At 38.1% G+C, this 27,722-nt stretch overlaps 1 protein-coding gene across 31 annotated transcripts in view; it reads left to right on the top strand.

Moving 5' to 3' along the window:
• NEB (nebulin) overlaps positions 1-25,785 on the top strand; it is a 218,680-nt gene extending 192,895 nt beyond the window's left edge. For 14 of the 31 annotated variants that reach the window (XM_043488007.1, XM_043488010.1, XM_043488013.1 and 11 more), the window contains 24 exons: positions 346-450; positions 1,844-1,954; positions 2,381-2,491; positions 3,045-3,158; positions 3,661-3,765; positions 7,167-7,271; positions 7,791-7,895; positions 8,508-8,600; positions 9,588-9,680; positions 11,523-11,615; positions 12,062-12,154; positions 13,195-13,287; positions 14,912-15,004; positions 15,914-16,006; positions 16,516-16,608; positions 18,112-18,204; positions 18,503-18,595; positions 18,916-19,008; positions 19,845-19,952; positions 20,058-20,241; positions 20,386-20,478; positions 21,401-21,547; positions 21,836-21,942; positions 25,024-25,785. In XM_043488007.1, the coding sequence (XP_043343942.1) occupies positions 346-450; positions 1,844-1,954; positions 2,381-2,491; positions 3,045-3,158; positions 3,661-3,765; positions 7,167-7,271; positions 7,791-7,895; positions 8,508-8,600; positions 9,588-9,680; positions 11,523-11,615; positions 12,062-12,154; positions 13,195-13,287; positions 14,912-15,004; positions 15,914-16,006; positions 16,516-16,608; positions 18,112-18,204; positions 18,503-18,595; positions 18,916-19,008; positions 19,845-19,952; positions 20,058-20,241; positions 20,386-20,478; positions 21,401-21,547; positions 21,836-21,942; positions 25,024-25,197 (2,592 nt within the window). In that variant the 3' untranslated portion in view covers positions 25,198-25,785. The remainder of the gene's footprint in view (positions 1-345; positions 451-1,843; positions 1,955-2,380; positions 2,492-3,044; positions 3,159-3,660; positions 3,766-7,166; positions 7,272-7,790; positions 7,896-8,507; positions 8,601-9,587; positions 9,681-11,522; positions 11,616-12,061; positions 12,155-13,194; positions 13,288-14,911; positions 15,005-15,913; positions 16,007-16,515; positions 16,609-18,111; positions 18,205-18,502; positions 18,596-18,915; positions 19,009-19,844; positions 19,953-20,057; positions 20,242-20,385; positions 20,479-21,400; positions 21,548-21,835; positions 21,943-25,023) is intronic. The other 17 variants (XM_043487987.1, XM_043487985.1, XM_043487986.1 and 14 more) reach the window with 17 other exon arrangements.
• The last annotated feature ends 1,937 nt before the right edge of the window (positions 25,786-27,722 follow it).

The following is a 27,722-nucleotide window of genomic DNA, read 5'->3' as shown; positions in this document are numbered from 1 at the left end:
AGGCTAAAATATTCACATCTATACACATCAAATCTCGGCGAACCTTCTCTGTGGGCAGTTTTCCGTGAATTTCCTTGTCTCAATGCTTGTCTTGGCTGATTCTTCTGCAGTGATCCTTTTGTCTCCTTGAATTGAACACAAATCCTGACCATGCCTTGCAGACAGTTATGGTGTTATCCTGCCAGGCCAAAATAAAAAGTTACTTTCTGAAACATGACAGGGAACTGTTTTGCATGGCAATGAGATACCACCCAATTGGACATAATGTATCAACTAAAAATGCTATTGTTAAACTGGTCTGTCTCAGAATTGGCCAGAGATATCTCATAAGGGTTTTATCACTAGGTGAAATACAAAGAAAAGTACGAAAAGGAACGAGGGAAGCCTATGCTAGATTTTGAAACACCAACGTACATCACTGCCAAGGAGTCTCAGCAGATGCAGAGTGGGGTAAGTCCTGCACAAACCCCCATGCAGCAAATATACCATCGAGCTAATGCAAACAAGTGTTGAGCCTGTTGTCATCCCAAAGGTGTGGATGATGGGATTCTTCAACATATGATTACCAAAATCTTTTCCGTATCTCAAATCCTGCGGTTCCATTATATATATAAAAAAATGTTCTGAATAATAAACATTTACCATATATGTTTTATTTCAACTACCCTTTTCACAGAATTAGGACATAGCAAACTGTTCCTGATACTGAAACAAATAATTTTGAATGTAATGTAATTTTTTCTTTGAATCAGTTCCCTCTATGCAGACCCACTGTTGGCTTTGAATTGTTCTCTTAATAGGAAGCCTCCAGTCCCAGAAAGGAAGATTTTTTTTCTTTTAACCAGGATTTTTATCAAAATATCAAAAAAGTCACTGTCATATTTCCTATTTTAGAAATGTAAGCAGAGGCATCTAAAATAAAATTAAAATTTTAAGCAGTAGTGGAGAAGAATGAATGTTATTTTGAACCTGAGAAAGTCTGTCTTCATTGGGAAACAGGCTTATTTTGGGTTTCTTCTGCCTCACCTCCATGGGCATATCTCCAACCATAAAGATAAATGGCTTTTAATATAAGTAGTAGTTTGGGGTGCTTTCTGGTGTGTAGAATGCCAGATAACAGAACATTTTAAATTGTTTAAAACAGTTGGTAAACCTGGGTAAAAGCATCTGTGGGAGATCCTTGTACTATTCTTACTTTTCTGTAGATGTCAAATTCTATTGGAATTGAAAATGGCAAAAATCAAGTCCCAATGTCTATTCCAAGCCTCCCAGTCATACAACCTCATCCAGGGATTTGAGAGATGGGGGAGGTGGTGGCCCTTCCTCCCAACAGTGAACAAAACCTGATAACCTCTCTGGACTTCATTATCCACCTTATTTGTTCAGTGATTTAGAATAATACTTGCGATTATGAGAAAGGGCAAATTTGCATTTGGTGCCCTCAAGATTCCCTTCCTCTGAGTGTTTTTTTATTTTCTTCATCTGAGTCACTTCTAATTCAGAAGTAGAATCTTTTATTGCTTCAGAAGTGTCATCAAGAGAGAGGACAATGGATTGAGTCTTGGGGATACATCCATCCTTCCCCTCTCAGAGAGCCAGCCCCCATGGGAGTGGTAGACGGGCAAATGAGAGGCCACCAAAGGTTCTCAGCCTCTAAGTTCCCTTGGGTAATTTGCTCTACCCAGGGTATTTCCAGAACAATCATGTTTCAAATGTGTGATTATCAGCAGAACTAAGATCAAGAAGCCATACACAGAAAGAAAATGTAATTGTTTTCTTCCTAGGGTTGAGAAATAAGTTGTAACAAATATTCTTTCTTGTCTTTCCTTCCTACTTACATTAGAAAGAATATAGGAAAGAATATGAAGAGACCATTAAAGGCAGAAACCTGACTGGCCTGGAGGTCACACCAGCTCTATTACATGTCAAATATGCAACCAAAATAGCCAGCGAGGTAGTGCCCACTCGGTCTTTTCTCTCCCTCCTGATCCAAATAATTGCACTGACACTCATCAATGTATTCCTACCATTTTCACCACCACCTAACACTTTGGGTTCCAAGTTGGGTTCCCATGTGTTTCATACTAGCACCTAATCTATTACCCATGTTAATTCTCCTAATTTTTTAATTGAATACCTAATAAAATGTGCTTACCTTAGCATCCTATTAATTTCTAGTTTCTTATTTGATATTGGATATTAACTGATGAAGCTTATACCCTGCCTTTATTGATTTTTTATTGACTAAACTGTAACTGTTTGAAATTAGGTTTTTGTTTGTTTTGGGGTTTTTGTTTAGTATTTTGGTGAGGGACTTTTCAGCAAAGAGGAACAATCCAGGCTTTCTTGTGAGCATTGTTGCTTGTATTTTGTGCTATAGAAAGAGTACAGGAAAGATCTAGAGGAAAGCATCCGTGGGAAGGGTCTCAGTGAAATGGAAGACACACCGGATATGCTAAGAGCAAAGAATGCCACTCAGATCCTCAACGAGGTGGGCACCCAGCCAACTGCATGCACAGGATCAGCCGAGTATCTTCTCCTTCCTAGCCAAGTAGCATTTTTTTAAAAAGTGATAAAAAGTTTTTGAATTTCAGATTCTCTGTTCAATATGATTATTAATCATTACATAAAAATCTTGATTTCTGATGAGTTGATAACTGTTTCCATAGTGGCTATGCCTGTTCTTTATCTAATAGCTTTTGATTTAATCTTGATACATTTGTTGTGCCCATTTAAATAAAAACACCACACTGGAGTGGTGGGCACCTAAGTGTAATCATTTATGTACCAAACCAGATTTAAAATATGTTTTATACTTTAACGTTCTAAGCAGAGAATGCTAGAAACTGCTCCAAAGGAGGTTCTGGCATGAGTATAATAGTTTTCTAGAGCGGTCTTCTGTCGTCACCACTCCATCCTACCCCAGGGATGGTGAAGGTGACTCTAGCAATGCAGGTGGCATGTTATGTGGATCTATATTCACTCTGCACATTCATTATCTTGCTATGACAGCTAAGTAACATTTTCTTTTAATGCTACTATAGAAAGAATATAAGAGAGATCTGGAGCTGGAAGTCAAAGGAAGAGGTCTGAATGCCATGGCCAATGAAACTCCTGACTTCCTGAGAGCCAGGAATGCTACAGATATTGCCAGTCAGGTGAGTGTTCCATGTCAGTCTTTCAAAAAAAAAAAGTAGCCGTGATTATAAGAACACAATTACAGTCAGATGCATATAATGGCATGGTGGAATCTGTTCTGATGAAAGGATCCAGGACCTTTGCCAGGGCTGCTCTCATCTGTCCTTCTCCCAGCTCTTTGGAAAACAATCAATGCCTTACTATCCATTGATTATCTCTCTCCTTCTCCTTTCCCAAACCTTGCACAACTCTCACCAGCCCTCACCCCACCCACTCCCCAATCAACTAGATAGTAAGCCTAGGACTCAACCTTTCTTTCCGAATCTCACTCCTTAGCATAAAGCTATAAACACAAGAAAAAAAAAACAATTGTTGAGTAGCAGATGAATGAATCCTCTTCTGTTTTTATTTTGAATAATGAGTCCTTTTAGAAAAGAAATATTAATCACTTAATACTCAAACTGAGCCAACAAATGTGTGCACTGTAAACATTCACCCAACTATTGGATGGTCCTTTTGTAGATTAAGTATAAGCACTCAGCAGAAATGGAAAAAGCCAATTTCACTTCTGTGGTTGACACTCCGGAGATCATTCATGCCCAGCAAGTCAAGAACCTTTCAAGCCAGGTAAGGACATTCATCAGGATATCACACATTGACCCCAATCACAAAGAACAAGTCTTTCCACTAATACTGAAGGAGATTCTTTCAAATCACAATTTTGCCAGTAAAAAAGAAGGGATTTGTCTATGATGCAAGTTTGAGTTAAATTTGAGATTCCTATACCAGAATTAAAATAAAGAAGAGAATTTTAAGGTACTGAAGAACTCTTAAAATGGTTCTATTCATGATTTTTTAAGGGCTTCCCAGGTGGTGCCAGTGGTAAAGAATCCACCTGCCAGTGAAGGAATACAAGAGACATGGGTTTTACCCCTGGAGTAGGAATTGGCCACCCACTCCAGTATTCTTGCCTGGAAAATTCCATGGACAGAGGAGCCTGGCTGACTAGTCCATGGGGTCACAAAGGGTTGGACATGACTGAACACACACATGCATGCACATAATTTTTTAAATTTATTTTTCCAGTTTTATTGAGATAAAATTGAATGTATCACTGCATAAGTTTAAGGTGTACAGTGTAATGGTTTGTGAAAGTCACTCAGTCATGTCTGACTCTTTGGGATCCCATGGACTATCAAGTCCCTGGAATTCTTCAGACCAGAATACTGGAGTGGGTAGCTGTTCCCTTCTCCAGGGGATCTCCCCAACCCAGGGATTGAACCCAGGTCTCCCACACTGCAGGCAGATTCTTTACCAGCTGAGCCACCAGGGAAGCTCAAGAATACTGCAGTGGGTAGCTTATCCCTTTGCCAGCGAATCTTCCCAACGCAGGAACTGAACTGGGGTCTCCTGCATTGCAAGCAGATTCTTTACCAACTGAGCTATTAAGTGTAATGGTTTGGCGTATATTAATTGTGAAGTGATTACCTCAATAAGTTTAATTAGCATCCATCATATAATAAGAGAAAAAAAAATTTTTCCTTGCGATGAGAACTCTCAGGATTTAGTCTCTTAACAACTTTCACACACCATGCAGCAGTATTAACTATAGCTGTCATCATGTTATTCATTACATCCCTACTACTTTGTAAGTGGAGTTTTGTCGCTTTTGACCACCTTTCTCCAATTCCACCTCACCCCCAACACCCACCTCTGGCAACCACAAATCTGATCACTTTTTCTACGAGTTTGATTTTAGATTCCACAAGTATGTGAGATCATACAGTATTTGTGTTTCTCTGACTTATTTCACTTAGTGTTGTGCCCTCCATGTCTACCCATGTCGTCACAGATGGCGGGATTTTGTTTTTATGCCTGAATATTATTCCATTGTACATATATAGCACAACTTTTTTTTTAAAAGTGGAGGGTAACTGCTTTGCAATGTTGCATTGATTTCTACCACACAGCAATGCAAATCAGCGACAATTAAACATATATATATATGTATATGTATGTATGTACATATGTATATATATCCAGGAGTTGGTGATGGACAGGGAGGCCTGGCGTGCTACAATTCATGGGGTTGCAAAGAGTCGGACACGACTGAGCAACTGAACTGAACTGAATATATACACACACACCACATTTTTTATCCATCATTTATTGATAGAGGCTTAGGTTGTTTCCATGTCTCAACTATTATAATGATGCTATGAACATCAAAGTGCAGGTATCTTTTTGAATTAGTGTTTTTATATCCTTCAGATATATTCCTAGAAGTGGAATTGCTGGATCATGTGGTAGTTGTGTTTTTAATTTTTTGTGGATCCTCTATACTGTTTTCCATAGAGGCAAACCCAGTTTACAATCCCAGTGGGGCACTGTTCTCCACACTCTGACCAACAGTTGTTTGTTATCACTTGTCTTTCTGATGATGGCCATTCAAACAGGCATGAGTTACCACCCATAGTTAAAGAATCAGTCTCTTAAAATGTGGATGTAAAATTTGTGGGCAAATCTGGAAGAAACAAAGTTGATCACCCACATTTGATTATCAGTTTCTTTAACAAGATTGAGATCATGTCATCAACACTAACCATACAATCTAACCCTGATTCTTCCTGATGGATAACTCTCTCTCTTCCTACAGAGAGATAAAGAAAATTATGATGTCCTTCATCCTCCAAGATATATCCTCACTTGTTTTAACCTTCACTGCTGATTAGGAACCTGCAATTTATTTCAGTAACCTCAAATCAAGAGTTTTTTGCTTGTCTTCTAAACATTGAGTTAGAAAGCAGTAGTTGCTTGACCAGGCTATACTTCATAACACCTGGGAATGTAGTTTTCCTGGCCTCATCCTGGAAGTTCTTGTTGGACCTGCCTACTGGCCCACCCCTGTAGCCAGGAGCCCAACCATACCTGCTCACAGCTCAGTGACAATATCTTTGTCACCAACCAAGGACTGGCATTCAAGAGGCCTTGCTGATAGCTCTCAACCCTCCTACTTTTCTCCATTTTGCCTGTTGAATAGTCTGGCTCCATCCAGTTTACTGTAGGCATCCCTTTGTTGCTGCCAGGAACCTCAGGGGCTGTCACCTCTTTCATATGGCCACTTGGCCAGTTTGCTGCTGCTGCTGCTAAGTTGCTTCAGTCGTGTCTGACTCTGTGCCATCCCACAGTTGGCAGCCCATGAGCCTCCCTGGAGGCTTCTCCAGGCAAGAACACTGGAGTGGGTTGCCATTTCCTTCTCCAATGCATGAAAGTGGAAACTGAAAGTGAAGACACTCAGTCGTGTCCGACTCTTAGCGACCCCATGGACTGCAGCCCACCAGGCTCCTCCATCCATGGGATTTTCCAAGCAAGAGTGCTGGAGTGGGGTGCCACTGCCTTCTCTGCTTGGTCAGTTTAGCCACAGTTTAGACACCTTTGTTGTTCAGCTGCTCAGTTGTGTCCAACCCTTTGCATGCTGGACTTCCCTGTCCTTCACCAACTCCGAGCTTGCTCGAACTCATGTCCATTGAGTCGGTGATGCCATTCAACCATCTCATCCTCTGTCACCCCCTTCTCCTTCTTCCTCCTGCCTTCAATCTTTCCCAGCATCAGGGTCTTTTCCAATGAGTCAGCTCTTTGTATCAGGTGGCCAAAGTACTGGAGCTTCAGCCTCTGCATCAGTCACTCCAATGAATGAATATTCAGGATTGATTTCCTTTAGGATTGACTGGGTTGATCTCCTTACAGTCTAAGGGACTCTCAAGCCTTCTCCAACACCGTAGTTCTTCTCCAACACCAAAATGACAATGGGTAATGACAATGGATCCTGGGCTCAGTTCTCCTGGAAAGAAGAGGCCTGGTGCTCACTGATCCAGAGGGCTCTGCTTTACAACTCCCTAACATCCTTAAACAGTCCAAAAAAAAAAAAAAACACTTTCCCTCTGCTGAGCAGGAAGGGCTATTTTAGGTCCCATTGGTCTATATCCCTGTGTTGTTCACCATCGTTATTTCTTTGAATCTATTTCCAGAAAAAGTACAAGGAAGATGCAGAAAAGTGCATGTCATATTATGAGATCGTTTTGGACACCCCGGAGATGCAGAGGGTCCGGGAGAACCAAAAGAACTTCAGCCTTGTGAGTTTTTATTGATTCTAAGGCACAGCTCACTGGGACCTGGGTTGAGGCCGGGGAAAGAAGGATGCCTCTGGGCACACATGCTTGGGTATCCAGCCTACAGTAGCCCTCAGCACCTCCCACCCCTGCCCAGGAGATGTGTGTTCCAGTTTCCTCTGGGCTCACCTTATTATCTCAGTCCCAAATCATCTTGCACTTTGTTAGTGACTTCTTGTTGTTGAATATGAACTATCACCATCTTTTCCAGGTGGTGACATCTTTTTCAAAGTTAATTCTAGGCAAGAGATATTAAAAAAAAAAAAAAACTTTTAGGGTTTTAAAGTTTAGTTTCTCTCCAAAATTCTTATTGAATTTTTCATTGGCTATCTATGATTATTGTGGCAAATACATTTAAAAATATATATATGTGGTTTTAACTTCCCTTACACAATATAGGCAATTAAAAATATATAAAACAATGTTGAAATCTTAAGATATTTTCTCTCTTTTCATAACAAGATGTTTACTCTTTTCTCATAGCTCCAATACCAGTATGACCTTAAAAACAGTAAAGGAAAAATTACAGTTGTTCAAGACACGCCAGAAATACTGCGTGTTAAAGAAAATCAAAAGAATTTCAGCTCGGTATATTTACCATTTATTTTCCATTTAATGCTAACCTAATAATTTCAGTCTCTTTAAAAATATACTAGCCTCACGTTGATTCAGACAATTAACATCTAACCTCCCCTGTTAATGCTATCAGTTATTTGTTAAAATTCCCCAGAATTCGCTCTAAAACCACCACTCCAGAGACCATTAGAAATAACAACTTAAATCTGCTAACAAAGGAGCTTTTAATCTCAGGGCAGTAACACGTGTTGTCTTGCTCCAAGATGGATTTCTTTTCGACACTGTGATTTATTATCCTTTCCCAAAATAACTGACTGACTTTATATTTATTTAATGGATCTTGTGTTTCACACTGGAGTGTTTTTTAATCAACATTTTCTGGCTTTTCTCATTATGTATTAATACAGTATGATAATCTTAAAAGAAATCTCCAGGTCTGAAAAGTGACGTGTGTTGCTACATGTGTGAGTTACTGGGGCTGATGCAGAAGACGCTCCAGCACTTGCCTAAGAACGTTCTCTAGTGTCTTTTGTGTTCACAGAAGCCATGTGTCCTACTCTTTCTCCAGGAATGGTTGTGTTGTCCTTTCTTCTGTGTAACACTGTCCTAATTCTGAATACCCAGGTTTTATATAAAGAGGACGTCTCACCAGGAACGGCGATTGGAAAGACACCAGAGATGATGAGAGTGAAGCAAACCCAGGACCACATTAGCTCGGTAAAGACACCCACTGGGGACTCATTTTCAGTATCTTCTGCCTCCCTTTGATCATCCACACTGATGACTGAGCTGTACTCAAAGATTCTGTCACCAAAACAGCCGAAGTTGCTAAAATAAGAGGGAGATGCCATAATGCAGTGTCAAGGCAGTTTTCATGAGTACTTGTTAGACATGAAAAATGGAGAGCCCTGTGTCAAAATGAACCAGAGTTGGACAGTAGTTTAGTCAAAAAAAAAAGATCTTCATTCAGGAAAATTGTAATATAGTGAAAAAGAGATCTCCGTATAGAACTGAGCTCAATTCTGAATACAAGGGAAAGTAGGGCTTTATGTGAGGGGTGGATGGATGGGGTGGGATGGGGGAGAATGGGAAGGTGGAGAAAAGATCAATGGATGGAAAATTACTCAGAAGAAACAGGGAGGTAAAGGCGGGGGGATTATGGCTAAAATGGCAGATCAAGGTAGTCAGACTTCACCTCAGGGCTGGGGCTGAGGGGTAAGGAATTTGATTAAATATTAAGGAGGATGAAATATCCCAGGTGGGAGATTTTGGCTAAACTGACTTAGCAGGATTCTTGCTAAAACCGGGTGGTATAAAGGTGTCCAAAGGTTAAGACCTAGGTTGGAAGACAATACAGATGTGCCTGACTAGAATGTGGTCAAGAGACTCCTTGTCACTTGTGAGTCAAAGAATGGCCCTTCCTGGGTGTATGTGTGTGTCTGCCCGGGGCACATGAACTGTGGTATAAGATATGGGAGACCTTAGACTGAAACCCCTTCTCTTCCCTAAGTGTGGTCCCCACCCCTAAAGAAATCATAGAGAATCCATGTGTCCTTGTCCTTGACATGGTTCTCCTCTGACCCGGTATCAGAATGTGGCCCCATTCCCACTAAGGATAGAGGCTGTACTATTTAAACCGTGACTTTGTACACTGTGGGGTGACTAACCGCACACATGCTCATGTTCCCATTTTTATACCTGCAGGTGAAGTATAAGGAGGTGATTGGACAAGGAACGCCCATCCCAGACCTGCCTGAGGTGAAGCGCGTCAAGCAGACACAGAAGCACATCAGCTCGGTAATGGCCCCTTCCCATGCTGGCCCCTTCCTGCGTCACCCCTTCCTCCTCCTACCCCCTTGGACAACCCTCCCTGCCCTGTGAGGGGCAGTGCAGTTTGCAAAATCAAGATAAGGAAATTCTGTCTTTACATAAATCAGGGAGCAGAAGGGACTTGGCTTCATGTTTAATCATCATATGTGCAGTTCCTTAAAATGTGCTGACAGTAGTGATAAGGTTACTGAGATGATCTTGTTAATTACACATACCTACAAACATAAAATATAAAACAAAGCTGTGTACATGCATGTACCTCAGGATATTCTCCCCCATCCCTGGGTAGCCTTGTGAAGTCTACATAGCCTTCTCCCCTAGCCCTGTGTCCTCTGCCCTCTCCTAGTAAATACAGTGTGTTCTGAAGGTGCTGGCTGTCATCTTACCCACAAAGGTGTATCTTAAGCCTGTTCTCTTAACAGGAATTTCAGGCACCTGTGTACGGTGTCTGTGTATACGTTGGGAGACCCACCACACTTGAGATAGCAGGTTTAGCACACATTTCTCCTGACCTCTGTCCAGCTAGCCCCGCCTCCACCCACACCTTATCCCCCAATGCCACTTGCCACTCTTTCCCATCCACAAGCAGTTTCTAAGCAGCTGCTGGCTACTAGCCAAAGATTGTGTGAAGTTTGGGAAATAGTTTATAGCCAATAAAAGGCAAGGATCTTGATCGAGGTTTTCTTGGTCACTGGAGGAAATTCAATCCCATTGAATTTCCATTAGAGAACACTGGCTGTTTCTCTTGTAAGTCGTCTGTATCCTTTAGACCTCATTCCCTTTGCATTCTCTGCTTCTGCCTTGGCTCCCCTGCATTTAGAATTGCATGTCCACTCATCCAGGAAAGCCAGCCTGCATCACCTTTGCCACTTCTGATCCCAATTTCTTGCCTTTCTCTGGTTTTGTTTTGTTCCGTGGTCCATGAGTTCTGTTGCCTTGCCCAGTAAAGAAATACAACTTTGTTTGAAGATGGTAGATTGTTAAAGATCTTGAAAAGTTTCCTAGCAAAATAGAGATATTAGCACTAGTGGCAGTGATTTTAGGAATTAATTTGTGACACAAACCCCCAGATTTTCCATGTTGTTCCCCAGCCTCTGCTCTAGTACAACATAGAATCCATCCACTTAATCCTTCCTTCCTTTAGGTGGTCAATTGTTAACATTGTGAGGGAGGGTAGAATGAGGATGACAAAAGGCTCTGGAAGTTCCTCACTTGTTTCATTAACACAGTCCTTTGGACTTCTCCCTGTTCAAAAACACTAATTTACACGATTCAGCACTGAGTAAAAATTTCAGAGAAAGTTGCTCTTCCTGCAGAAATAAACTATTCAAGTCTCCTTACATTAAGGGGTACCTAAGATTAAAGACCAGTTAGGAATTTTCTGGAGAAAATACAAAACAAAATTCTCAACCCTGAAAGAAGAGTACACATGATTAGAAAAATGTAAACCAAGCCACCTATTTATGACCTACTATATTCAAGGGACTGATACTAGATGTTAGGAAATGGTTAATGTTTTTTTCAATGTTGAATGTATTGGCACTTTCTAATGCATTTTAGGAATGTATTGATACTAAATGTTGACTAAAGAAAAGTGCCACAGTTTAGTACAGTCTTCAAGGTAGTCAAGTTACTACCTTTGAAGAGAGAAAATAAATATTTGTGGCATTTTTTTTCCTTATTCCTAAATGTCATGTTTGAAAGCTAGATTCTTTCTGTGAGTGTCCACCAAATAGCTGGCATATAGGTGTAAATCCGAAGGATTCATGGTCATTTCACTTTTTTAGATGTTCTAATTATCTTCTGCAGGTTATGTACAAAGAGAACCTGGGAACAGGCATTCCAACCCCTGTCACTCCAGAGATTGAGCGAGTCAGACGCAATCAAGAGAACTTTAGCTCGGTATTTACAAATATATCATCATTCTTTTAAAAAATAACATCTTAACAGTTGTGTGTGTGTGGTGTGTGTGTTACCACCTGACCGAGACCATCTAGTCTTACACAAAATGACTCACTTTTCTGATGGTATTTTAACCCTTTTGGTGACTGATCAGTGTGACCACTTAGATCTGAAATACTGTAAAGAGAATTAACACAAGATTTCTCATCATTACATTCATATCTTATAACTCAGTGCTTTCCGCTGTACTTTTTCATTCCCAGAATTAGCAGAATAGAGTTTATCCTTAAAACGTGAAGTAACAAGTTAAAGTATTATTCTTACTAAACGTAACTCACTAAAACTCCCTCCTCACACCCTCCCCCCGCCCAGCCCCCAGTTTTCTCTCTTCTTTGATCTTTGTGCTTGTTTTGAATGTCTTTTGGGTACTTTTTTGTATCTCACAGGTTTTGTACAAAGAAAATTTGGGGAAAGGAACCCCAACACCTATCACTCCAGAGATGGAGAGAGTCAAACGCAATCAAGAGAACTTTAGCTCGGTATTTCTTAGGGGGAAAAAATATAAAATCCCTTAATTTTTATTTAAAATATTTTTAACACATTACCAATATATAATTTTCTTACTATAAAAATACTAAATTCATAGAATGAAAATGACACCAAATGTTACCTCAGTTTTCAACCCAAATCTAATTTAGTATTTTAGTTCTGGTGTGAAATTTTAACTGTTTTTCCTAAAACATAGCTATTGATCACATTCCTTAAAAACCTATAATACTTAGTGTTTCCTTCCTCAAATCCTTGAATAACAGTAGATGTTTCTAACTGTTGTGGCACAAATCAAAAGTAAAATCTAACATGCCTTCAAAAGGACAATGTTAACTAGAATTCTATTTGTTTTTATTATGGCTCTGTTTGATGTATTCTGTGTTTGCATCGTTTCTTAAAAGAATGTGATTCTTGAACACTTTCATTCCAAAGACAACTTAGCAATTCACAGTGACTTAGAAATACAAGTTTACTTGGCTCAGCTATGTTTGTATATCACAAGAGATATAAATGGGTTTCTTTGGAATAGTTTCAGGGTCATTGAACGCTAATATTTATTTAGCTTTTAATACTTATTTATTTTATTCCCCAAACCCCTTTCTTCTTGGTCTCCTGAGAATTACCAACAGCTCACTATGCATATGAATTTCAGTTAACTTGAGCACTATTTGGTAAATCCTAATCCTGCCTTTGAGAAAAGGTATATATATGTATGGGGGTTGGCCAAAAAGTTCATTTGGGCTTTTTGGTAATATCTTACAGAAAATCTCAATGAAATTTTTGGCAAATCCAATAAGTGACTCCTGCCTGTAATCTGAAAGTTCTGTTGGTATTAATGCCACTTTTTTGTATGAGACAAACCTCATACTGTTTGTGATGAAATGTCCAAAGGTAATCTATACTTGTTCTATTTCTGAAATTTATTTAGGCCTATTTCATGTCACTAGGAAAACAAACAAGCAAAAATACTTTTAGAGCCTACCTTAACAATGGATCCAGGCTGATTTGATTGTTGGTTTTATACACACAGATTCTGTACAAAGAGAACTTGAGCAAGGGGACTCCCGTCCCTGTCACCCCTGAGATGGAGCGGGTCAAGCGCAACCAGGAGAATTTTAGCTCGGTATTTGGGAGAAAGCTCCTTTAACTTCGTATTAAAAAATAATAATACCTTTCTATAAAAACTCCTTTTAGTCCCTTTAAAATAATCAGTTTAACAAATTCTTTAAAAAAACAAAACAAAAACTCATCAACTTTATTCTTCCTTTTTCCAGATCTCTTACTCACCATTTGATTCTAACACTTTATACTTCCTATAACAGTCCCTTACAACTTTTCACAGGTTCCTTTCCATGTTTTATAGGACTTTTGAAGTTCATTGATATCCAAAACCCCCAAATACTATAGCTTTTATTTACTTAGAACTATTTTTATTTGATGTGGCTGGGTTAGCAGTGTAAGAAAAGACACAGGACTTGAGGCCCCAGGTAGAAATAATGGCCCTTGCTGAGGACAGGGGTTACCTTAACAGAGATCCTACCTATAAAACAGTGGCACCAAGAGAGAAAATTGCTCAGAATCAGAACCCAAAGGAATCTTGATACTTGTTCCAAACAAGACATTCCATCAGTAGAAATCGAGACCTTCTGATTTTTAAAAAAAATATTTGAATTAGATGAATTTGTTTTTCTTAATATTTTTGTTGAAAAACTAGAATACTCAATAGTCTGTGAAGCTTTCATATAAGGATCTTAGATTCATTTATGCCTGAGATGGAGAATCCAAGTCATTAGGAAAACTTAGCTGGATTCTTTTTGAGGAGGGGAAAGAGTAGAGCAGTAGGGAGAGGTTTCATCCAAAATGTTTTCTAATTGCTCATTGAAATAATTATGTGAAGGAATCAAACTTCCAGATAATATCAGTAACCTTCTTGGGTCCCACTGTCTTTTTGTTTTTGTTTGTGATTACTATTCACTAACAATCTTTTGATTTTATTGAATTTTCAGTATAAATTGATATTTTTGGAATGTTATATTTACTGTTTTCCCTATAGGTTTGTTATTATTATTCCTTCTTTTGGAAAAGTTTACATTAATTTTCAAAGTTATTTAAAAATTATTTTCATCTATATTAGAGTAGGTATATTGTTATTTACATCTATTTGAGATATTAATGATCCTGATGATCCTGGACAATTTCTTCCTTTAAGTAACCATTTGTGTTAATTTCTACATAGGTTGCGTTTAGACAAAATTGTCCAGTGGTGCAAAGAACCTTTAAAGATTCTGTATTTAGACTCAACCACCTATATAACTTGAATTTACACAACAAAGACCTGTTTCCTATATTGCATAGATTTGACCTGAGGTTTAAAATATCTGTTGTTCTATAAAACGAATATTCTGTGTAGGGAAAATGAATATTTGCCCTCCAATTAAAAAATAACCTTTCTGTGGTACACTAAGTATTTTAGTACTTTTATGAAATAATTTTTCTTAATTTTTAACACAGAAAATCAACATTTAACATGAGTTAGCATAAAAGTTGAATATCAAATATACTGGCCCTTTAGCCAAGGAAATGTGGAACATGTTCTCATCCAGACCTGTGCTAGAAAAGACAAGCTGACTTGGTGAATTTGTCTTTCCTGTGTGATGTCTGTGTTTCATAGGCTCCTTAAATGATAACCTGAAAGGGCTGTTTTGACTGCTCTTGTTTTTTTCTGGATGCTTTCTTATATTGTACAGGTATTATACAAAGAAAACATCGGGAAAGGGATTCCAATTCCCATCACTCCAGAGATGGAGAGAGTCAAACACAATCAAGAAAACTTTAGTTCGGTATTTAAAAAACAAACAAAAAACCCTTTAACTAATTTAAAATCATTTTTTAAAAAGATTAATGGCTGTATCTTAAAACCTAATCAACTTATTCCAGTAAAAACTTTGACATGTCTTGTTTACAACTTAATGCTGCCATTTCCTGTGAAATCAGTCTCCCCATTTTGGTTAAACATTAATATCACTTAAAAAATGTTCAATATTACTTTCCAACCTTTAAAAACATAACATACCCAGTCTCTAAACCCCCATGTTTATCCTGCTTTGGCAACTTTGAACGTAGAGTTTACAAAAATTTGTTCTATAGATAAATATAAACCATTGGCCTCATTTCCTATTCTAACCTTTTTGATCTCTACTGGTATTTGTATAGATATTTTCAAGTTCTTTTAGCATTTTGTCACTGTTGTCCATTTGCCTCAAGTATAATTCTTTCCAATATTTCACCCAAACTAAAAATCTGACTTCTTTTGAAAGTCAACAAAAGAAGATCTGTGTGTATGTACTTTTAAATACACAATGTTTATAAAACCTAAATTTCCTTATGTGTGGTTGATCAATATTTCCAAAACAAAATCCTTGGTTCTCCTTCTGTCTCCCTTTCTGTTTTCTCCCATCCTCATAAGAAGCTTGGGGGTGCCGCTCATGGTTCCCTTCTGTGGTGGTCTCCTTTGCTCAGCACTGCAGAGATTAGTTCAGCAACAAAACTTTCAAGTTTTTGCTGCTCCTTCTGCATTCCCTTGCTTTTAAGGGTGTCTTTAGTCTCCTACAGGATGGACCTAGAAGCTTCTGGTGTTTTCCTTCCTCTAACTCATTCTCTTCCTCCCTGCCCTGCTACTCGCCACTGCTCCGCACGAAGGGGGAGTGGCTGACTGCTCTTTTTGTTCCGGGTGCTTTCTAATCACACAGGTGCTATACAAAGAAAACCTGGGCACAGGAACGCCAGTCTCCACCACTCCAGAGATGCAGAGAGTCAAACTCAATCAAGAGAACCTTAGCTCGGTATTTTGGGAAGAAAGGGAAAAGGAGATGTCATTTAACCTCATAAAGAAATTGATACTTAATATTTTTTCTCCTTTTAAACCTACTTCCCTTCCTTTGCTTCTAATATTTCTCATTTCTCATTTCTGTGGTACTACTATGGATTCTTTTTCTAATTCTGATTTCTGTTCAATCTGGCATTTAAAAATATTTTTTAAAACCTCTTTTCTTTTAGTTTGCTTGGATAACAACAAAACCACATTCTAACAGTCTCAAATCCTCATGTGATTATTTGGGAAGGTAACTCCACAGCTTTTCCCCAGCAGCTAAAGATCCTAGATAAAGTCAGTCTCCTCATCCCAAGAATGGCTATCGTTAAAGTTTTTGGTGGCATCTTCTCAGCATATAACTCCTGGCTCCTTGGATTATTGTGTCATTTGATAACAAGGAAGTTGAACTCACCCTTAAAGTCTCACAACAAATGAAATGTTACTTACGGTTGTTTTTCTGGATGCTTTCTTATCATACAGGTGTTATACAAAGAAAACATGGGCAAGGGAACCCCTTTACCTGTCACTCCAGAGATGGAGAGAATCAAACACAATCAAGAAAATATTAGCTCGGTACTTGCAGCAAGACAAAAAAAAAAAAAAACAAAAAACCCAAACTACTTCTTTAGTAATTTAAAATAATACATATTAATCCTACTTTTTAAAGATAACTGAAATTTTGTGAATTTCTTAATCGCATTTATCCTTCTTCCTTTTAGGGCTACTCCTGGACTTAACCTCAGAATAACAATGTTGCTTTAATCCCTTATTTTAAAGTTCTAATATCAGGAAGTAACAGATTTTTCAATAAGTCATCCTTTGCTCCTCTCTCCCCAAACTTAACTCTCTATCCATTACCCCCCTAAGGTCTCTTTGTTTTATGTATTTGTGAAAAGTGGGGAGTGGAGTAGTAGGTATGACAGGATTCTTTCTGGAACATCAGAATTGCTATTTTATTTATTTATTTTTTTGTAGCTGACTTTAGGTTATAATTTACCCCGTCAGATTTGGACAAAGAGACCTTGGGAAAAATAACCCCTTATCCTCTCCTTCAGGCATAATGACATAAATTAAGATCCAGTAGTGGTTTTGCCAAATCACTGTCCATTTACTTTAAAAGGAGTGTCATTTGAACTATTTTTTGTTTTACCAATTTTAGTTCTTTCTGTTCTTCTATCTATCATGGTCTTTAAATGCTAATTTTAGTAAGCTATTTGTTGTAAGCCTGCGTTCCGGGATGTAAAGAGATTGCTGTGGATTGGGGTTTGTGTGGGGACATTACCTTACATACTAGAGAGGTTCCTCTGATACTGGAACATGGGACTACTGGGACCCCAAGTCTCAGTCTCTTATTCTGTAGATCTGGCATGGGGCCAGACATTTTGCAATTCCAGCAAAGTCTCAGGTAATGTTAACCTTGTTGTCCAGGGACCTCAACTTTGAGAATCAGTTCTTTGATAGAATTCTTCCTCTTGAATGCCATAGCTCGAATCTTCTGTGACATCAAGAATGACACTGGTGACAGGGAGGCTGGGAATTTATCACAATGCATTACTGTTGTTTCCTACTGACTAACGCTATGAGTGATGTAATTGCTGAAAACATTTTTACTTATTGATAAGTATGATGATGTTCTGAATTAAAGCAAGAGACAGAACACAGATACACTTCCCTGATGTGTGTGGCAAACGGGTCCAGTCTCCCATTCCGATTTAGGGAGCAGCCTCCACCTTCTGTGTTATTCAAATGCCTGCTCCTAAATCCTGACAGATTATCTGTCAGGTGCTTGACATGCATCGATTAGTGGTAGAGTAAAGGCGGTCTCCCATGTGGGCCCTGGAACTAGGCACAAAAAACTATAGTTCTGTCTTTTAGGCTGCAAGGAAGTTCAGGACAGGGTTCTACTCTGGCAATGTGCTGTAACTATTATTAGCTTGCTTTGGAAACATTTCTTTCCATCTAATCTTACTGCCCAAATAGTTTAGCAACCTGAGCCTCCTAACAAATGATCTGCTCTGTTTAATCTTTTGTAACTGTAATTCTTTCTTTCTTTTTGGATCCATTGGACTCGCATAGGTTTTGTACAAAGAAAATGTGGGCAAAGGCACCCCAACCCCTGTCACTCCAGAGATGCAGAGAGTCAAACGCAATCAAGAGAACATTAGCTCGGTATTGTCTTGACAAACAAAAGTGCTTTTTCATTCTGCAAAGTAACCCCTGCCGTTTGACCTGCTCCTAACTCCATCCCAGGTTAAAAACAAACAAAATGCCATTTTTTTTTAGAATCTCCCCTAAATGATATACTACACTGACTTTTGCCATTAACTGTTTTTTAAAGCTTTTTCTTGAGTTGTTCTCACTAATAGTAGTAGATAAAGTCTGGGTTTTTCTCCCCCAAATCGCATTACATTGAATAGCCTGACTACTGCCTCCCAGTGACTTTCGGGTCCAACTTTGTATCTCACAGGTATTATACAAAGAGAACCTGGGGAAAGCCACCCCCACACCCTTTACTCCTGAGATGGAAAGAGTCAAACGCAATCAAGAAAACTTTAGCTCGGTATTTGAGAGAGGGAAAAAGAGACGGTGACACCTTTAACAAGCCTGGCAAACATAGTTATACCACTAATTTACCTCTCAGTTTCCTCCAAACTTTTATCTTTTAAAATCCTTCTTTACCCACTTAAAAACCATACCAACCCTGCCAGCTCAAACTGATTTCTTTCTTCACCTTTTGCTTTATACCATAACATTTTAATGGCTTCTCTTCGTGAGGTGTTATAGAGTGTGACATAATTGAGCCATAACAACAGCTAGATGGTGGTTTTCAGAATTGGGTTTCTGCTCTCTGATATCTGGATGCTCTCTTGGCTCCTCTAGGTGTTGTACAAAGAGAATATGAGAAAAGCAACTCCGACACCGGTCACTCCAGAGATGGAGAGAGCTAAGCGCAACCAAGAAAACATTAGCTCGGTATTCTCCAGGACTAAAAAGGAGTAGTGCAACAACTTAGAAAATAACAATTTAACATCATAAAGTGTCTTTCTCATTCAACTGAAAAACACACTAAAACGAAAAAAGAAACGCAACATCTTGAAAATAACATTTTAACACCATAAAAATGTGCATTTTTTATCCCACTGAAAATTCACACTAAAATTAACACAACTATGCTTTTAAATTCCAAATGATTGTACTAAGACATAACAAGTTAATTGCCAATGTCTTCTCTTCCCTTTTACTCTGAGGTAGTCTTATATAACTGACTGTAACATATTGACTTCCTAACATTCTCTATCTTCAGCAATCCTTTAAGATGCTTTATGAAACAGGTAATACTATGAAATGGATGCCTTACTCTGACTTTGATATTTTGGGTTTTTCATGTCTGAGACTTTGATTTCTGTATTAGTGCACTGGTTCATAAAATCTGGACATAACCCTTCAAAAAATGATCAGTTATTTTAAAGGATAGTTCTTTCAAATGTATCACATTTAGTGCCATATACTATCCAATGTACTGGTGCTACAATTCCCAGCAAATTCAAGAACGATTTTTTTCCTTTCCTTTCAAAATTATACTTTGCCCCATCTCCTTTGAAAATGAAAGCTATGTTTTCAGAGTCAAAATAAATCCTTTATCTCATTCAAGCCTTGCCCATCTACCCTCTCGCTCACAGTTCTGTCATGGGCTTGCTGGGAATTTTTAGGTGATTCATGCTTCACTTCCATCTGTTGGAAAGATTTTGAGACTTCAGAATTAGAATGGTACCATAACTTGCCCTCATCCATGGTTTCTCGTCTGTCAGGTGCTTTATTCTGATAGCTTCCGGAAACAAATCCAAGGCAAAGCTGCCTATGTCTTGGACACGCCAGAGATGAGACGGGTGAGAGAGACCCAGCGCCACATCTCAACGGTGAGTCAGGAATCCCTCAGATCGGGTGGGCAGTCTGTTGGAACAAGTGAAAAAGTAAATGATCACACCATCCTATTTTCACCAAATGAATTCATGAAATTTCAGGTGAAATATCATGAAGACTTTGAGAAACACAAGGGTTGCTTCACACCAGTGGTGACGGACCCCATCACTGAGAGAGTGAAGAAGAACACACAGGACTTCAGTGACATTAGCTACCGGGGTATTCAGAGGAAAGTGGTAGAAATGGAACAGAAACGGAATGACCAGGATCAGGAAACTATTACAGGTAACTGGGATCTGGGGGGGGGGGGGGGGTGTGGAAATAAACTTTAAATTATTCAATTTGCCTGTGGTTGTTTAGGTTCATGTTTCAGTCTCCAAATTACCAGAGTGTGAGAACATCTGTGCTGACCCTTAATCTCACTTTCAGGTTTACGTGTCTGGCGTACCAATCCTGGCTCAGTTTTTGACTATGATCCAGCAGAAGACAATATTCAGTCCCGAAGCTTACACATGATTAATGGTATGTGATGCTGCAAAAGGCTTACGACATAAACATCACGATTTAGTGGGCTAGCGCCAGGGCCGTTTAGGCTCAAAGTTCATCTCCTCCAGGGCTTTCAATTTCCTGAGTTGCTCATTCAGCATAAAACATCTCCTTGACTAGTGGGCCAAGCTCACTTTCTAGACAAGTTTAAGATAGGAAAAGATTGTTTCACTGCCTCAAGGTAAGTCCCCTTTGGTCCCCATTATATATTTTTTTTTCCTAAAGAAAAACAGGTAGTAAATTTTTCTGTTGGAAAAATAATGACAATAAAATAAAATACATAAGCAAAGGGGAAAAAACGGGGTTGACCTTTAACAACTTTCTGAACTCCCTTATGGCAAGGAAGATAGTCTTTCAACAAGAGGCCACATGCCTTCATACCCTTTATTCATGTTAAAAGTAACTAATACGTAGTGCCTGTAAATCTTGAAGAATTTATCCTCTAGAGACCAGTAAATCAGTAGTTATACCCTGACATGAACAGTTTTAAAGGTTCTTCACACAGATTGTGGAAACAGAGAGGGCATCTAAATAAATTTGGAAATCAGGGGAACTTTCTGGAGAAGTTGAAGGTGGAATTTGAATGTGACCATTACTACCTGTTCATTTTGGTGAGCCAGGAAAATGAGCAGGCTAGAGGGAAGAAACAGTGGTCAAGGACAGACTCAGGGATTGGAAGCCTGGCTATACCACTTACTGGTTAGGGGACCTTGGGTGATTAAACTCTCAACTGGAAAACAAGGACCACCTTGTATTATAGAGTTTTGAGGGTTTAATCCATGGAAATCTACTAAAGACTGTTTGATAATGAAAAAAACCGAGATTCAATTACCATTAGGGATTACTGCTAGGAAAATTTCATTTCTGTCCCCTCTCTGATGGATCTTACCTCCTTCAGCACAAGCTCAGCGCCGGAGCCGGGAGCAGTCTCGATCAGCCAGCGGGCTAAGCATCAGTGGTGGTGAGGAGAAGTCAGAGCATTCAGAAGCTGCCCACCTCTCCACCTACAGTGATGGGGGTGTCTTCTTCTCTGCAGCCTCAACAGGTACAAGTGGATGGCCCTGACCTCGATAGCCATGGGAGCCAGTTCACTGGATTTTACTGTCAGAGATGCTTTGAGTAGAAACAGAAAAATGTCTGAACCTTTTCTTCTAATGAGAGTCTAAAATTGTGGAGAGGTACATACAGTTAGCTATTTCATTTTCATTCCTCCTTTCTTAGAAATCATTCTTTTTAAATTAGGGGGGAAGACACTGCTGCTCAATTGCTAAACACAGAGTAAATACTATCTAGTTAGGTTTTCTCCTAATGCTATTTTCCCCTTTCCTTTCAGGTTACAAACATGCAAGAACCACAGAGCTCCCACAGCAACGATCATCTTCCGTTGCTACCCAGCAGACAACGGTATCCTCCATCCCATCCCATCCATCCACTGCTGGAGTAAGTAACCATCACTTACTCAAGTCATCCTTCTTTTTTGATATGTGAAATAATGGTTACAGGTGTGATCTTTTTTTTAAACCAAAACTTCTATTTTGTATAATGTTAACAGTAATAAATATTAGAGAACCTTCATTAACAACTCATGTAACTAAAGAGCATTATTCAGTGATTTAAAACAAACACATGGACACACACAAAACACAAAGAAAAACTAAAGCAAAATAATCATTGTGGGCTCATTAGACCCACCCACCATCTTAAAACAAAGCATCTGTTGTTTGGAATCATTCTTCCATAGTATTTGTGTATGCACATGTCACATGTAATCTAGTCATACCTTCTATCTCCCCTTATATGTACAAGAGATAAGTCAAATCATGTTCACCAATTCACCAGACTATCTTAAAACTCAGTTTAAAACCCTGGATCTCTTGGGACTTCCCTGCTGGCCCAGTGGTTAAGACTCTGAGCTCCCAATGCAGGGGGCCCGGGTTCAATCCTTGGTCAGGGAACTAGATCCCACATGCTGCAACTAAGACCTGGTGCAGCCAAATAAATGAATAAATATTTAAAAATCCTGGATCTCATTTCATAATATTATAATATTACAACATAATTCTTTACTATTGAAATGAACAATATCTGTATGAAGAAAATCTTTACTAAAGGACAGAAAGATTGCTAAGTATTAAAACCTATTATAGTTCAGGAAGGGAATCTTGCAGTCATTTCTCCAGAAATAAATCCATAAATTCAAGGCAATTCCAACCAAATCCTAGTAAAATAATTATAAAAATTTTATACATTAATCCTAAAATTTATTTGAAAGAGTAAAGATGTAAGATGAAGCAGATTTTGAAAATGACAATAGGAAAGGACTTATAAGAGTAAAATATGCTAGAAAGCTATTATAATTAAATATGAATTTAGCATGAGAATAGGTTTTAAAACAAATGAAGTCCAAAAACAGACCCGAAAAGAGTTACAAATAAGCAGAGGGAAAAAAGCAAAATTGTAAAATACTACAGAAAAAGACTATTTTTACAATATTGCAGAGGGGAAAATCTTCCTCGGCAAGTTCCAAAATCTAGAAATGTAAAGGAAAAGACTATAACAAAAAGAAATGTCAAACTGGGAGAAATCATACAAATCATAACAAAAGATTAACATCTAAAACTACATGAAGTATCCAAAATTCATTGACATTATTATTCCTCTTCCCTTCAAAATGAGGCCTGGAAGCATATGCCTAAACCATCTACAACAAAATAAACAAAAATGGCCAAGGAAAAGAGGTTCACCATGACTACTAACCAGAAATATACAAATTATAACAAAGTATTCTATTATAGTAGCAAACTTTTAAGAAAACTTAAAAGGCAGGTAACTTTGACCTAAAACTTTCAGCCCAAAGACAGACACCTGAAGACAAACACTATGGGGTTAGTGGACGAATACAGAATGATAGTTAACTGTCTAGAAATACAGAAATGGCTAAATAACTTGTGGTTATTATTAAAATATGGAATTCTCTTCAGCAGAATAAATCTATATACAGACAGACCTCCAAGCTATATCAAATGGAAAGAACAAGTATTGTTTATAGTATTCCACTTATGTGGGGGGGCTATCCTTGAATGTGAATGTGTGTGTTTCAAAATGCTAGGGAAAAATATGTAGGTCTCATGCCAAATAACTAACCAGTGGCTGCTCCTATGAAGAAAAATTGGGGCACTTTCAAATTTTATTTGTATCTCTAAACTGTTAACAGTTTGTAAAAATTTCGTTGTGAGAACACTTTAACCTGAGATCTACCTACCCTCTTATTTTTCAGTGTACATTTACTATAGATTCAAGGTTGAGTTGTCTCTAGAACAGCAGATCTCTAGCATTCATTCATCTTGCTTAACTGAAACTTTATGCTGTTGATTAGCAACACCCCATTTTCCTTTCTCACCATACTGTATTTTTTGTTTTCACCATTGTTTAGATTAGCTTTCCAGAAAATCTTATTTCTGGTATGCTCCCAAATTCTCAAAGTGAGAGAAATATGAACTATTGCCGATTTTTCAAATTCTTTTTCTCTAATAAAACATTAGTATAACCACTAATGTAATTTCTATGTGTTTGCCTATTTGGGACATTTCATATAAATGAAATCATGTAATATGTGGCCTTCTGTGACTGGCTTTTATGTTTTTAGGTTTATCCATGTATCATTTATCAGTACTAATTCCTTTTTATTAGCAAATATTACTATACTGTATGAAAATATTTTCATCATCAGTTGGTGGGCATTTGGGCTGTTCCCAGTTTTTAGCTGTTATTCATAAGGGTATACAAGTTGTGTGGACATACATTCATTCCTCTTAGGTATATACCTAGAATTGCTAGGTCACATGGTAACTATCTAAAATAGGAGAAATTTCCAAAACTGTTTTCCAAACTGCACCATTTTACATTTCCATCAGCAGTTTATAAAAGATTTCAATTTTTGCACATCCTCCCCAATACCTGTTTTCAATTATCATTCCAGTGCATTGTGGTATCGCATTGTAGCTTTACATTTTCCTGGTGACTAATGATGTCGAGTATTTTCATGTGCTTGTTAGCTCTTGGTGTATCTCCTTTCGACAATTCAGATCCTCAGCAAAGGATCTGAACAGATGTGTGTGTGTGTGTATGTAGCCAGTCAGTTGAGTCTGACTCTGTGACCCCCCATGGACTGTAGCCCACCAGGTTCCTCTGCCCATGGAATTCTCTAGGCAAGAATACTGGAGTGGGTTGCCATTTCTTTCTTCAGGGGACCTTCCTGACCCAGGGATCAAACCCGAATCTCCTGCATTAACAGATTCTTTACCATCTGAGTCACCAGGGATATATATATATATATATATGATCCTTATTAGATATAAGATTTGCAAATATTTTCTCCTAGTTCGTCTTTTTAGTTTTGGTGGTAGTTGCACATTCTGTTTTGTGCAACTTAAATTTTTGGTGTCGTAAGAGACTTTAAAATTAGCTGCTTAGGTTAATTGTTGCAAATCTAACATTTCCCTTTTTTGTCCTTGCTGATAGAAAATCTTCCGTGCCATGTATGACTATATGGCTGCTGATGCAGATGAGGTGTCCTTCAAAGATGGAGATGCCATTGTGAACGTTCAAGCTATTGATGAAGGCTGGATGTATGGCACTGTGCAGAGGACTGGCAGGACTGGCATGCTCCCAGCCAACTATGTTGAAGCTATTTAGACACTTCAAAGCATCAATCCTGTCTACAGGACCTACAAATCTTGTTAGTATTTCAGTTTAGACTCGCAACTATTCTGAGTTCTCAAACTGCCTAATAGTTTTTGTTATGATTTATGGTTGTACCATCCCTTCATTTGTTTCTACACATACCTGAGTATTTCACCAGTTAACATATTAGTACAATTAATCTATCAAATTATTAAACTAGACTTTCCTCTATTTTCTGGACTTGCATATAAAACCTGAGACAACATTAAACACATAGGTTTTTTTTATAATTAAAAATTTTTCTTTTGAGTTTTAAAATGATTTCAGCACAGACATTTTAAAAAGTTTCTGCATTGCTATAATATTGCTGTATCAACCAAGAGTCTTTCTCCATTATTAAAATGTTTAACAGTATTTCTAAATCAAGAGTTCTAAACATGTTAAACACATTTTAAAAAAATGGCAGATACTCACCTATTCCTTGCTTATTGACTGCTGATACTTTTATTTCTAATCCAGTTCTGAAGTTATGAAGCTGATAGTCAATATAAACTGGTGTTACACTAGTGTGTAATAAAATCTATAATTCTGCAACAAACACCATTGATGGAATGAGCATTATTTTTTAATAGTTTTAAGATCTACAAATAAAAACTTCAACAAAGCAAATCTATGCTAGACTTCACTACAAAAACTAAAAAATGCACAAGAACCAAGTGGGCTTTATCCCAGGAATGCAAGGATTCTTTAATATCTGCAAATCAATCAATGTAATACACCACATTAACAAATTGAAAGATAAAAACCATATTATCATCTCAATAGATGCAGAAAGAGCCTTTGACAAAATCCAACATCCATTTATGATAAAAACTCTCGAGAAAGCAGGAATAGAAGGAACATACCTCAACATAATAAAAGCTATATATGACAAACCCACAGCAAACATACTCCTCAATGGTAAAAAATTGAGCATTTCTCCTAAAATCACGAACAAAACAAGGGTGCCCACTCTCACCACTACTATTCAACATAGTTTTGGAAGTTTTGGCCACAGCAATCAGAGCAGAAAAAGAAAGAAAAGGAATCCAGATAGGAAAAGAAATGAAACTCTGTTTGCAGATGACATGATCCTCTACATAGAAAACCCTAAAGACTCTACCAGAAAATTACTAGAGCTAATCAATAAATATAGTAAAGTTGCAGGATATAAAATTAACACACAGAAATCCCTTGCATTCCTATACACTAACAATGAGCAAACAGAAAGAGAAATTAAGGAAACAATACCATTCACCATTGCAAGAAAAAGAATAAAATACTTAGGAGTGTATCTACCTAAAGAAACAAAAGACCTATACATAGAAAACTATAAAACACTGATGAAAGAAATCAAAGAGGACACAAATAGATGGAGAAATATACCATGTTCATGGATGGGAAGAATCAATATTGTCAAAATGACTATACTACCCAAAGCAATCTATAGATTCAATGCAATCCCTATCAAACTACCAACGGTATTCTTCACAGAACTACAACAAATAATTTCACAATTTGTATGGAAATGCAAAAAACCTCAAACAGCCAAAGCAATCTTGAGAAATAAGAATGGAACTGGAGGAATCAACCCGCCTGACTTCAGGCTCTACTACAAAGCCACAGTCATCAAGACAGTATGGTACTGGTACAAAGACAGAAATATAGATCAATGGAACAAAATGGAAAGCCCAGAGATAAATCCATGTATCTATGGACACCTTATCTTTGACAAAGGAGGCAAGGATATACAATGGAAAAAAGACAACCTCTTTAACAAGTGGTGCTGGGAAAACTGGTCAACCACTTGTAAAAGAATGAAACTAGAACACTTTCTAACACCATACACAAAAATAAACTCAAAATGGATTAAAGATCTAAATGTAAGACCAGAAACTATAAAACTCCTAGAGGAGAACATAGGCAAAACACTCTCCGACATAAATCACAGCAAGATCCTCTATGATCCACCTCCCAGAATATTGGAAATAAAAGCAAAAATAAACAAATGGGACCTAATGAAACTTAAAAGCTTTTGCACAACAATGGAAACTATAAGCAAGATGAAAAGACAGCCTTCAGAATGGGAGAAAATAATAGCAAATGAAGAAACAGACAAAGAATTAATCTCAAAAATATACAAGCAACTCCTGCAGCTCAAGAAAAATAAATGACCCAATCAAAAAATGGGCCAAAGAACTAAACAGACATTTCTCCAAAGAAGACATACAGATGGCTAACAAACACATAAAAATATGCTCAACATCACTTATTATCAGAGAAATGCAAATCAAAACCACAATGAGGTACCATTACATGCCAGTCAGAATGGCTGCTATCCAAAAGTCTACAAGCAATAAATGCTGGAGAGGGTGTGGAGAAAAGGGAACCCTCTTACATTTGGTGGGAATGCAAACTCATACAGCCACGATGGAGAACAGTGTGGAGATTTCTTAAAAAACTGGAAATAGAACTGCCATATGACCCAGCAATCCCAC

This window comes from Cervus canadensis, chromosome 15 (assembly GCF_019320065.1).
Source record: "Cervus canadensis isolate Bull #8, Minnesota chromosome 15, ASM1932006v1, whole genome shotgun sequence".
NCBI lineage: Eukaryota > Metazoa > Chordata > Mammalia > Artiodactyla > Cervidae > Cervus > Cervus canadensis.
The sequence above is the reverse complement of the archived record's forward strand: the minus strand, read 5'-3'. Positions and strand labels throughout refer to the sequence as shown.